Here is a 13,495-nt window from a genome sequence, read left to right on the forward strand (position 1 = left end):
GGCCATCTATGAAGTAAGCAAGCCAACCCTGCAACAGATGACATTCAGTTCTCCCTTTCAAAGTTCAGTTCTGTTAAGACTAAAATTATTTTCTTTAAAAGAAAAAAAGAAAAGCTTAGTTCTTTCATAAATTCAACAGCAACAAGAAGGCTTCAATGCAAATTCTGCGACCTGAAACCTTGGCTACATTTTTCAGTAAAACAGGTAACAAATTTGTGGTTAACCTGTCAGTCATCTTTAAAGAAATCTGACTAATGTTGCATTATGTTTGACATGACAACCACAGTCAGCATTATACTTCAACTATTACACAGACCAACAAAACATGCAACTTTATCCAACTTACCTGATGCCCGTCTGGTGAATCGATTTATCACTGGAGCTGAAAGAAAACACATTTCAATTAGATTCTTTTTGTAACACACTTGAGTTATACTTCCTTCAAAGTGCAACAACCGTAAAACTCTGTTAACCATTATTTTTGTATCTTTGTAGAAAGTAATGTTAACTTCATATACACTTAAACTTTTAAGCAGCTTTGCAAGAGATGGTAGATAATAACCAGTAAGCTTTCAAGACCATTTTCAGCTTATTAAGTTACTGTTACTTATTGCTGTTCACGACTGGCTGTGAAACATTTAGATCTGCATTTCCAATTATTTATTAAGAGCACAGAAATTGGCATCTTGCAAACAATGACGCAAGCATGGATTAAAAAAAAAAATGTAAAAAAAAACTTATTTTACTTTTACAAAATATACCTATTAGAAATCTGGCACCAAAGATACTCCTATAAAGAAAAAGACTAATTCGCAATCCCCTCTGAAAGACCAACTTTTGCTTTGACTAACCTCTAAAACTCCTTGGGTAAGTCCGTAACAGCGTCAAGCCCTGCCCAAACCCCAGTTTTACAGTGCAAATGACTGTTTTATAGTGCCATCTTGGCACATCTCCAACTGTGTGCCGCAAACATTTGGAATCAGGCTCCTGTCTTGATTCCAACTGGGAGAGATCGCAAAATACATCTTGAAGCACACAGTTTTGTCTCAATATTTCATTTCCAGGTTTACCAGCTTCTTCAAGAGCTACTAGAGATAAAGAAATAATGTTTTTCCTTCCAAATAGAACCTTCAGTCTGCTTCTAATTAGTGTGAAACACTGGTCTTGAACTCTACTTTCATGTGATATGTTAACTGCTGGAATAAACAGTAAGAAGAAAATCTGAATGACCTAATTTCAAACGTGGGCAGGAGCTACATTAAAAATGTATGCCCTTACAGTGCTTATTAACATTCAACCTTAAAAAAATTGCTCTTAGTGTTTATGTGTAATTGAAAAATGAAAAATATTGAACTTTTTTATTTTATCCCACTTAATTTTACATGGGACTTATGCATCATTTCTTCAACATCTAAGCCAAGATAAAAAGAAAAAAAATTGCTGAGAAAACCGGAGAGACGGCAACAGCTTGAGATGCAAACTGACTTTTTATTCCTTTGGGGAGAAAAAAAACAGAGCAAAGCTACAATTTCTGAACCACAGTTGCAGACGGTTTGTGTAAGCACATACAGTAGTGACAGGTCCAAGTGGTACGACAGACACTGGGAAACCCGACTACAGCGGCTCAGAGTGCTAGTCACGAGCAAGGAAACCTCTGGTGAACAAGCTATCACAAACCCCAAACGTATATATAAATAAACAAAAGAGTAACATAACCAGCAAAGTTATTTTTAAATGTGAATTCTAATTCCTCCCAACATTTTTTTTTTTTATAAAAAGACAACAAAATTCAGACATGTTTTTTATTAGAGCAGATACCATATCTTGTGCAACTACTGTTTCGTAATACAGGGGACTGTTTCATTCCTCAAAACTTTTCATTTTGTCAGAAGGGTTATGGGACAAATTCATTTCAGGACACCAGTCATGACTGTCACCATCAGACGTCTCAGCTGTTACCTCCCGCGTGTAAATTAGCGGCAGTTCTCAGCAGATGTGTTCATATAAAAAAAAAAAATAAAAAATGGAATCTGACATATTTCTAACAAGAAAGCACAAAATAGTGCTCTGCTCCCATTCAAATGCTTTCCCCAAACTCAGGGAGGGTATTTGGCTTTGACTGGCAGTTCTGTACATCATTTGTAGATAAGAAGATTTAATTCATCTAGACAGCTACCTCAGCACATTTTACCAACACAAAAATAATACAACTTTGAAAAATGAACATCTAACACAAAACTAACATAATTTGGAGACCAGTTCTCTTACAAACAAGTTACTGGGACTGTTCAAGAGAAGTCCTTTTCCACCTACTTACAGCTACATACTTCTAAATTCACTCTTTTATTTGGCTACAGGGAGCTTAATTTATTTTTCCAATAAATTTTACAAATTATTTACTATTAGAGAAAAAAAATAGCAAGAACCTTGATAAGCAACTACTTCTGAGCGCATGTGAATAACCAGTGTTTGAGCAGCAACCAGGCAAAGCCTCTTCCCCAGACTGGGATTTCATGAAGGTCATACAAATGTGTTACTGGGATATTTTAGAACCAGCACCCACAGTTCTTTGCTATGGAGCAAGCTGAACTACTCTCTATTTCTCTTGTAGCAAATCGTAACATACTTTTGCTGCCCAGAAAGATAGGAGCATTAGCTTACAGGAAGGTCTCAGAATCATCAGCCCTACAGAAATTTAGCTGGTATTTTCACTACAAAGCAGGTGCGTGGTCAACCAAGATGTTATGATGGCTGGCAGGATAAGCATAGTAAGGTGGGCAAAAGAGAGTTTAAGAAGCATACTGCTGGAACCATAAAATAAATAATTAAATTATCTTTCAAACATGTCAGGAGGTGAAAGTCTTGGCTCAGAATCAATGGCAGAAATATTCAATGAGAGATGTTAAAGGCTCCTCCTGGAGCCACAGAGCATATTTCCAGGGAAGAAGCACTACTTGCTCTGCCTGTACTTATCTTCCCTGAATATCTTTTGTTAGCCACTGTCCTTACCGAGTTCTGGGCTAGGCTGACTCTTAGGTTTGGACTGAGATGACTGTCCTGATCCACAGGGTTCAGGTGAAAGTGTCACCCAAAGAGCGCCACGCCAAGAGACAGTCTTGGCATCCAGGTTTAATTATGAGGGCAGCTTTGAAATCCTGTTCACAGGCCACAGGGATATTGTGCTTAACCTATGGGCTCAAGCTCCAAGGTACACACACACAAGAAGCGGTGCTCAGGTCCTGTGCTTCCCACCCTGCTGCTGCACTGCTGCCCAACACCTGGCTCCCCCCTCTCTTCCCAGCCACATCCACAAGCGGCTTCTCAGGGCTTTCAGTGCCAGTCTGCAGGCACAGCAGAAAGCAGGTGGTGTTTGGGCTCTGTAGGCTGCCCAAGGACTTCTCCCTACCATGAGAAACCCAGGAAACCTTGTCAGAGCTACCGCATCCCTGACAACACCCCCTTTGCGGCACTGCTGACACACACCACTTCACAGCTCCACAATATTCCAGTGAGGGTAAACTCAGGAAGGGAATGGGCTTGAGGCAATACTTACTATTGCTATTGAAGTCAACTCTACAGCAAAAATATACCTTATCTTAAAGGTTATAGTGACATTGTGCTGAAGATTGGTTGCTTGGAGTGATTCAATAAAACAACTGGCTATAAAAGATACTGCTTAAAGTAACTCACAGCTACACCCCCCCCCACAAGACTTGTGCAAAATGTAAAAAGAACAAAAAACCCCATGGATTGCAAAACCTCATCATTGCAAAATCCAGAGATTTTTCCCAATAAAGGGTAAACTGGCATGCAGATAAATTCAGAATATGTCCGGTGACATTTGATCTTTTTTTACAGGAAGAGAAAGAGCGCTGCACCACAACGGAGTAACGTCCTGCTGTGCACAGAGGATCTTGTTGAAGTGTGTGGCGTCATTCCAGTATTAAACCTGACTCTTCATGTTCTAGTTTGTCTCAACCAACATCAATTACGACCTTACATAGAGGAAAATGAATAAAGGCAAAAAAGGATAAATGACAGGAGGTTGTATCCTGACAAAGTTTTGAATAAATTATCATTTGAAACTGTGTAAGCTATCGATCCTCACATGACGTATTACAATTGTTTTGTTCTTAGCAGCACCACATAAGAGAGAATTCCACAGTCTGAAATCTTACCTGCTGCTAACTGAAATTCATGTTTGCAAATCGTTGCTCAGATGACTGTACAAACATACAGTTTTTAAAGTATTTTGGCAATACAGATCAAGTAAATAAACAGAAATAATTGATAAAGGATCAAAGGAGGCTGAAGTGTTTTAATGTATCTCTTCAGCAATAATATAAGCTGTAAAAAACAACATCAAACTACATGAAGCATGCACTAAAAATATTTCCATCACTCAACAACTAGCTAACCATTGCTCTTTTCTCTACTGTATTTTACCACTCATACTACTTTTTATGAGCATTAAGCAGTCATCACAACAGCCCTGCAACACAACAGACCATAAAAGCAGCGTGATTTTGTAAATAGAAGAAGAAATGGGGGGGTCTATGGAATTGTTTGCAGAGCACCAAGACTAAGGTGGTGATGGTAAGAAAGGATCCCCAGCTGGACATCCTCTACACGCTTGACTTGTTCTGCTGGCTTGAGCTGTCCCTTTTTGCAGACTCACAATTTAAGTGCTCAAAGTCAAGTTTGCTTCAGAAACTGTCAGAGATTCTTGTGCCATTAATGTCACCTGGAATAAGAAGCTAAACACACTGCAGACATTAGACATGCAGCCTTCCTAAGAAGTCAGGGACTGTCAGCCTGGGATTTAACAAGAGGTTCTGCTTACCAGGGGCTGCTGAGGACGTGCTCAAGCACTCCCTGACAAACAGATCTGTAAGCTGTGCTTTCTGCAGGTCTGCAAATCCAGGCAAATACACAGCCCTGTGCCATGCCGCAGGGGGCATGGGACCCCCACCTGTGCCCAAGCCATGGTGAGCAGATCCAGGTCCCTGCAGCTGTTCCTGTGGATGGAGACCATCAGGAGACTGCTGAGGCCACACTTACAGCAATTCAAGGCAATGATCTTTTAGAGCAAATTCTGCAAAGGCAAAACGCCGGCTCTGAGTGACGAGGGTTGGCAGGAGATTAGTGATTAATCTTCAGTATTAGTAAAAATTAGAACACTTTCCACAAGCCTCACTTTCAATTAGCCACTGTAATTTCTTCATAGGGCAAAGGGCTAAACAACCTTAAAAAAACCCAACCAACCAAAAAAAAATTAATTCAGCCATTACATGTCTAAAGCCCTCAAATTTGGAAGCCCACTGCCCCAAAAAACCCCAGCTCTATTTACAGTGCGAGAATATTGCCAGTATATCTTAAAGGGTAGACACAACAGAAATATCTGCACCACAGTGTGTCATCCTTGTGTGAAAGATGTAAACACCCCAAGTGAGGTTAGGACACAAGAATCATAGCCAAATCACACAGGTTTTTTTACCCTGTTGAGGGCAAAGCAGCGTTAAGATTCTCAAGGACCTGTGAGTCCGTGGGTTAAACATAGACCAAATTTCAACAAGAGACCGAGAACCCGCACTCAACACACCACATGATTTTATACAGTTTAACTAGTGGTTTCAGAAGAGTTATTCCTGGTTTACACATGGGGTTTTCATCACATATCTCAAAATCCCAGTCCAAGTTCTAACCAACGAGCACTGTGGACATTAGGGACTGTACCTTTTCAGTTCCAAGCTCACCTATTCTCAGAGGTCCAGCAACTTTCAGAAATACTTTGAATTATGCCTATCGTAATCATATTCTTACATTATGCAAATTAACGTTCACTTGCCTCTTTTCATGAACAGATTATAAATTAGAATGAACTAATCAGAACAAGAGAAAAAACAAATCTAAATGAATGACTTTCTAAAATACATGCTTTAGTCAGATTTATGTTTTTATGTCCTAGATGGATGAAATACAGTTAACTCCCCATTAGCCAGGACAATGATAGACTGGGACACCAATAGTAATAATTTGGAGCCCTCTAATTTCATAGAATCACAGAATCATTTAGGTTGGAAAAGACCTTTCAGATCATCTAGTCCAACCGTTAACCTAGCATAGCCAAGTCCACCACTAAACTATGTCCCTCAGCACCACCATCTACCCGTGTTTTAAATACCTCCACAGACGGTGACTCAACCACTTCCCTGGGCAGCCAGCTCCAATGATTGATAACCCTTTCGGTGAAGAAATTTTTCCTAATATCTAATCTAAACCTCCCCTGGTGTAACTTGAAGCCATTTTTGTCTTGTTCTATCACTCATTTCTTTGGAGAAGAGACCAACCCCCATGTCGCAACAACTTACTTTCAGGTTGTCAGAAAGCAATAAGGTCTCCCCTCAGCCTCCTTTTCTCCAGGCTGAACAAATCCAATTTCCTCAGCCGCTCTTCATAGGACTTGTGCACTAGACCCTCCACCAGCTTCATTGCCCTTCTTTGGACATGCTCCAGCACCTCAATGTCTTTCCCTCCATTGCAGGAAACTTTCCCTTTAGAGTTCAGGATTATTCCAGGTAGAATGATTAGTTCAGAGCACTCCCAGATAAGATAATACAATTATGTTAATGTACCTTCACACTAATAAAACCTCACAAAATCTCAAGAAAGGCAGGACAAGCACCACCACTGCCACCCAAAGGAGTCACCCACAGCCAGTCTCAGCAGGGGCATTCCTGCCTCTTCCAGTGCTGTTGTAGGGTCAACGTTGCTGGTGCTGAGCTTAGGCTAACAAAACGGTCTTCCCAAAACTAACTCCAGCCAGATGCCTCTGCATGCCGAGTTCCACAGGAACATCATGGGGCACCAGAGTTGCCCCCGCACAGGAGTGGCTATGGGGCAGCACAGGAGCTGGCTCTAAAAGCAGTTCAGCGTGCTTGTGCTACCAGCACATGCAGCAGTGGTGCAGGTAAACCACAACCACAATGGCACAGCCCATCCACAACAGATCATTTCCCAGTGGAGAATTAAGACCTGATTGTATTTACAGTCAGTATCACAGCCGAGGTCATGATACATGGTCTTTTTTTCCTTAGCATCTGTAAATATTAAGTAGTACTAGAATACAGATTTAAGAAAATGATAAAATGAAGCTGTTAAATGAAATTACATAAATTATGTCATAAAACTGTACAGTAGAGATCTTTATATTCCTTAAGAAATTTGTTACAGTTGGAATAACTTGAGAAACGATCCGCTTTACTCTGAAGAGCTATTCTTCCTTCCAGTTATCAGACTCTGGTTGGTACATTCACTGACAGTTTGAAGAAATGACTCTGACAAAGTAGGGAGTTGTCAGGTCTATGGAGAATGGTTCTCGTCTTTTCTCTGTGAAAGGCCATGACGGCTGTGAGGAATGAGGAGAGGGGATGAGCCATGGGAATATGCAACTATTAGTCAGAAGACAAACAAACAGCCCTTGCAATACAGTAGCTAGACAGAGCATAGCTTTCTAAATAAGTGTGTTTCAATTTCTGGAAATTTAAGAGCAACAGTAATATTTTAATGATGAAATACGTAAGATATATTTTATTATTTCCCTCACCAAATAAGTAAATCTCAAAAGATGATCTTTTATTAGAAGCAAAATTCAAGAACAGCACTTAGGCTGGGCCTTTACACAAGGAGAACGGGTAAATCACGGCCACGCAGGTGCACACTGTAAGTAACACTTGGCTAAAGAACCTGAAAGGTTAGACAGCATCACTGCTGCCAAAGTTCCCAATAAACAAATCTTAGCAGTTCAGGAGAGTCTGAAGTCCAGTCCAAAACACTGATTTTCTTTGGAGAGGAAACCCCACAGCTCCTCAAAGGGTAGGATCTGCAGGCAGAGGGACCTGGCTGCATCTGAAGAAGGGTGTGCTGCTGGAAGGCATTGCAAGTATGGGCTCTTAGGAGAAGCATGCTCCCCAAGGAGTCACGGCTGCTACGTGCCCAAGGAGGCAGAATGTATACATATACATGCATTCATATACACAGGCAGAATGCAGGCAGTGAGACATGAAGTAAATGCATGTTCTCAGGGAGTCCCGGAGACAGAGACTGAGAAGCCCAAGACGAGGAAGAAATGATGCTACAGTGGTAGTATTTACATTCTGCTGGGAAAAAAGAGTGAGAGGGGATAGCTTGACTGTTGCAAAAAAAAGTAGATGTTGGTGAGAGAAAATAGCTACATCAGGTGGGATGCCCTAAGATTATTTTTTTTAAATTAAAAATGGTATGTACAGATTTTAAAACCATCTGTACCACAAAAAATATATACATAATTATTCCTATCTCTGAAGACATCAACACATCTGTAAAAGAATAAAAACAGACAGAAACCAGAACAGCCTGTTATCCCTGTTTTTATAATAAGCAACAAATTAAACTAAATTTACAAGAGGTTGTAGTCCTAAATACAGTTAAGTCAAAACCAAATTTTGAGATTTTTCTTGTCTCTAGAGATTATTTCTTTTCATTTTTCATTCTGGAAAATGAGTTCCATCTCACTATAGAATCGTTTCTCAAGCAAGCTGGGAAAGCCATATAGTCACAACAATTTGAGAACTACGCCAGATAACTGCCTTGCGCTCCTTGCGATTTAGCTCTGGACTTTGTATTTCCAGAATGATGTGCTAGTACACTAGGATTGCCCCTTTCCAACACCACACACTTCCAAAGGCTACACAGGGTTCTGTGGTCTCCTAGGATAACATTCAAAGAAAGCTGAGATGGAGAATCCCAGCCACTTATTTTATTCTTACAAATACATAAACTATCTGGAAAAAAAGGCTGACAAAAACAGCACAGAAGGAAGCTGCTGTTCTTTACGTATTTCATTCTGGATGCTAACGTGTATCTCCCAGGTGATACACACAAGTTGCTACTTCAAACCAAAACCAAACAGCAAACTCTCCTACCTCACCTCTCTCCAATGACTACACAGTAACAAGCCACAAATTATTTCTTCAAAACCCAAAAGCTTCACTTGATAACTCATGTCAAAAAAAGCTCAGTAAATTTTTTTGCAAATTAATTCCTTGATTATCAAGATGTCACCACACAAGAACATGAATTAAATACGTGGATAAATACCTCAGGTTTTGCTTTGCTGAAGATGAAAACTCTGTGTGTCCATTTAAACACATTAGTAAAACAGCAGCATTAGGAATGGAGTCCCTGAAAACATTTAATAAACAGAGAATCTAATATATTATTTCAGGGGGTTTTTACATTATTTCCAGGTTATAATTAGTGTTGATGTTAAATATATTTGTTTTTAAAATACTACTATGGAGCAGTACACTTTTATGGTCATGTTTTGACGTGTACATACAGCCAGTCATTATGCCATAGGTTGGCTGGTTATTTAACCTGTCATAACACAAACCTCAAAAGAGAGGCAAAGAAATCTTTCCCACTTTATCAGTTAAGAGATTTCAGCTCTTATGAATAATTGATGCTGCATGTAATTACTAACACTGAAAATAAAAAGATGAAATGCCTGTCTGATGTGTTAGTCCGATGACCCAACGCAGTGAAACAGGCTGTCACAGCCCATTAATGGGAACGAAATGCTGCTCTTGGAGAGCGTGTTTACTTTTCCCACCCAAGCAGTTCACTCGAGATTTGGGCTTTTTCTTTTTATTTTTAGATCTATCACTTCTTTCAGATCAATGTCTCATATTAGAACATAAAAGTATTAAGTGAAGACATTGCTGTATTGAATTTTTCTCTCTGAAATACACATTCTGTTACGCAGTGCCATATGCTACACGTAGCACATTTCCCCTTACAAATTCATCCTCATCACTGTTTGTAACCAGTACGCTTAGTCGTTATCTCATTAAAAGTAACATCATCTAGATAAGAAAACAGGAAAAAAAAAATCATTCACAGCAATTTTTCTAATTCTCAGCTACACCAGAGGCTGCAATAAATTAATTTGTGCTAGAATTTGCCTAGGCACAAGCTGAAGATATGTACCTGTGCAGAAGCGCTGGCCTGGAGCGCTTGCTGCCCTCAACCCCAGGTTACTCACTACGTATGATGAAAACTAACGGGGCGTATATGAAAAGATTTCCACCCACCAGAGAGAAAGCAAAAAGGAAGTACGAAATTAAGCCTAAAAATACCAACAGAATAAATGTATGAGGGAGGTCAGTCTTGCCGGGACATGCCCTGGGCTATGAAAACCCAGGCCTTCCCACAGAGCCAAAACCCAAGACCCAGAGAGCTGCTTTAGCTTGGTTGACACTTATAGATCCTGGGTTTTTTTCACCCTCTTATAGATCCTGCGTTTTTTTCACCCTCTGTTTTGTACACTTTACCAAACTGCCTATTTCTGCCTAGCAGAGTGGGCTGGGGTTTTTTAGTGGGGTTTTTTTTGTTTGGGGTTTTTTTGTGGGTTTTTTTGTGTTTGTTTTTTTTTTTTTAACATGATCGCTATACCCCAACACTCCTTGTGGTAACATCCCTCTTTGCTAAGCAATTTATTAGCATTGCCAATGAATATTCTGCTATAGCCATAGCATAGTTTACAATTGCTACTAAACCTCATCTGATACAAAATGTCAGTAATGCTTTTATCTTCCTACCATCTGTAAATGGCTTCTTTCCACTTGAAATTTCATAAGCTATTTTAAGAATATTATGGTTATTTGCTTTCTAACACAGCAGCGTAGGCGTTCAGATCCAATTTCATGTTCTTTTCTGCTTTCTAATTCTGCTGCCTGAAGCATATTTACTAATGTATGCATGTTCCTAGTCAGAATGGGAGAAAAAGTGCTCGTTCTGCCAAAGCTCTACCAGCAATGCCCACATCAGTTGGGTGGTGCTGCTCACCTGTAAAACCATCAAATTGTCATTTTATATGCCATCAGGCTTCAGGATCACCATCTGCTAAGATGAAGAATAATTTGCACCTGTACTTGAATCAATATTTCGTCAAACTGCAAACAAGACCACCGAAGATTTTGTAAGAGTGACCTGTTCTCCTGAATTCCCGGTAGCCAACAGCTTCCCTTAACTATTACACAACTGTGTTATAGGCTTTTTTTTTTTTTTTTAAATTTTGGGCTACAGTTTTTTGTCTCTTGACAGTACCTGCAAGTTACATTTATTACAAAGGAATAACATTGCAAACTCTCTGATGGTAGTGGGTTGGAGAAGATGTCATGGCTGTCAGTATTCTTCTCCGAGGGAGTACATCTTTGTGTGGAGTTTATAATTATCTCATCTATTTTATATGGTTTAACAACCGTGAACATAACTGCTTTCTCCCATACACATTCATACTACCTGTGTTTAATCCAAAGCCTCAAACCCTTTAAGACTCAGGCTTTCCTACTATTATTCATGTTTTTGTCACTTTGCCATTAGGTTATTACAACAAATCCCACATGGGCAAACACCATTAAAAATTTCTGAAGTTAAGATTTTATACAAAGTCTCTGCCTGCTTCCCAGGACTACCTTAGCAGAAACCTGCGCTACAAAGTACCTTGATGAAGAAGTATATGAATATGTATGATCTACAATCTGCATTGCATGCTTATTCACTTCCTGGTGAAATTTAAGATTTTGGACGATGTGCATTTTAAAATTTGCATATTTTAGGAACATTATGTACTTAAAGGAGGTTTCTCTTGCATTCATGATAATTCATTCTCAGCTGGTCAGAACTAAAACAGACAATTTTGGTAGCTTTCAGATCATGAGGCAAAGCACATTTTCCCCACTTGGTTTTAGAGAAAAGTTGAGAGATTTACCTCATCAGAGAGCACAGTGACCCAAAAAGAAAAAGAAGCCCAAACCCCAAGTGTTATTGGTTGAATTATAATGAGAATAATGGCATTAAGACTGTTTCAGAAAGTGAATAAATATATTCATATATACACAAGCACCTCAATAGAAAAGCCATAACAAAAGAGCAAAGCATTATCCTGTCCTGACTCCTACCACATAAATGCCAACTCCTCAGAAATTTGCTGATGATACCTCTGGCAGGATGGTGCTTCCTGACTCCTGCACGCTGACTGACAGAACCTAACACAGTCCTCAGGCAGAGCATAGCGCCTGTTTCCTGGTCAGACGTCTCACTGGTTTAACAGCCTACAAATAATATACTTCCCACCACTAGACAAACTGTCCGTTGTCTGGCAGCCAACAAAACCAGCTAGTGAAACAACAACAAAAGGAAAAGGTCCCAGTGTCCTCCCACCAGCTGGAAACACATCCGCTGGAGTCGTTTAGCTTGGTGGCTGACACCTTCCCCAAGCTCAGGTCCCACAGGTCAGAGTGTAGTTTCTGAGAAAGGGTTTGGATTATTTTGGGGGTTTTGTTTTTCTGTTTCTAGTAAGTCCTTGTACTCGTAGGCTTCAGGCCTGGATAACACCAGCAACATAAAAGCTGTGCTACCACCACTGAGATTTGAGAGGCTGAGACAAAGAGGGGGAAGACAGAGGGAGAAAGAAGAGAAAAAAAAAGTTACTGTTCACTTTCCATATATGTGCAGTGCTAAGTTACTGCAAGCAGCTGTCAGGGATTACGGTGAAGCTGTTAGCCAAAGCACCCTTCACGATTTGGCCTTTCCAGATGTCAGGGACAAGTGAATGAAGCACATCTGGTGCTGGTAGCTGCACTCACTTTAACACAGGCCTTCGGTACCCTTGCAATATCTGCTCTCATTTACTTTTGCAAACATGCAGGACAGCATGCAAACATGACTCCAGGGAGAAGGTGGGATACAGATTCACCTTTAATAATGCAAACCTCTACCTCCCTTTCAGACAGTCAAAACCATTACCCACATCCGTAAGACTAGTGATGATGCACTAACCATAGAGACCCCAGGCGTGATTCAGGTTGACCATCATGAACAGCTTTATGAATCAAGGAAGGGGGTAGAGAAGGCCACCAAAGAATCCCTGGTGACAGCGATACCTAAGTTCAAGGTCCTGCACCTGAGTCGGGGCAACCCTGGTATCAATGCAGGCTGGGGGATGAAGGGATTGAGAGCAGCCCTGAGTAGAAGGAGTTGGGGGTACTGGTGGATGAAAGGCTGGACATGAGCAGACAATGTGATTTCACAGCCCAGAAAGCCAACCATACCCTGGGCTGCATCAAAAGAAGCGTGCTCAGCAGGTTGAGGGAGGTGATTCTCCCCCTCTGCTCTGGTAAGACCCCACCTGGAGTACTGCATCCAGCTCTGGAGCCCTCAGCACAGGAAAGACATGGACCTGTTCGAGCTGGTCCAGAGGAGGACCAAAAAAATGGTCAGAGGGATGGAACACCTCTCCTATGAGGACAGGCTGACAGAGTTGGGATTGTTCAGTCTAGAGAAGAGAAGATTCCAGGGAGATCTTATTGTGGCCTTTCAGTACTTAAAGGGGGCCTACAGGAAAGATGGGGACAGACTTTTTAGCAGGGCCTGTTGTGTTAGGACAAGGGGT

General features: G+C 40.6%; 1 protein-coding gene across 1 annotated transcript in view; it reads right to left on the reverse strand.

Annotated features, from left to right (window-relative positions):
* The window catches only part of PRKAR2B (protein kinase cAMP-dependent type II regulatory subunit beta), a 94,161-nt gene that overhangs the window by 60,374 nt on the left and 20,292 nt on the right, over nucleotides 1-13,495 (reverse strand). The window contains exon 2 of the mRNA XM_063323437.1: nucleotides 347-382. Within this exon, the coding sequence (XP_063179507.1) occupies nucleotides 347-382 (36 nt within the window). The remainder of the gene's footprint in view (nucleotides 1-346; nucleotides 383-13,495) is intronic.

Source organism: Chroicocephalus ridibundus, chromosome 1, assembly GCF_963924245.1.
Source record: "Chroicocephalus ridibundus chromosome 1, bChrRid1.1, whole genome shotgun sequence".
NCBI classification, from domain to species: Eukaryota; Metazoa; Chordata; class Aves; order Charadriiformes; family Laridae; genus Chroicocephalus; species Chroicocephalus ridibundus.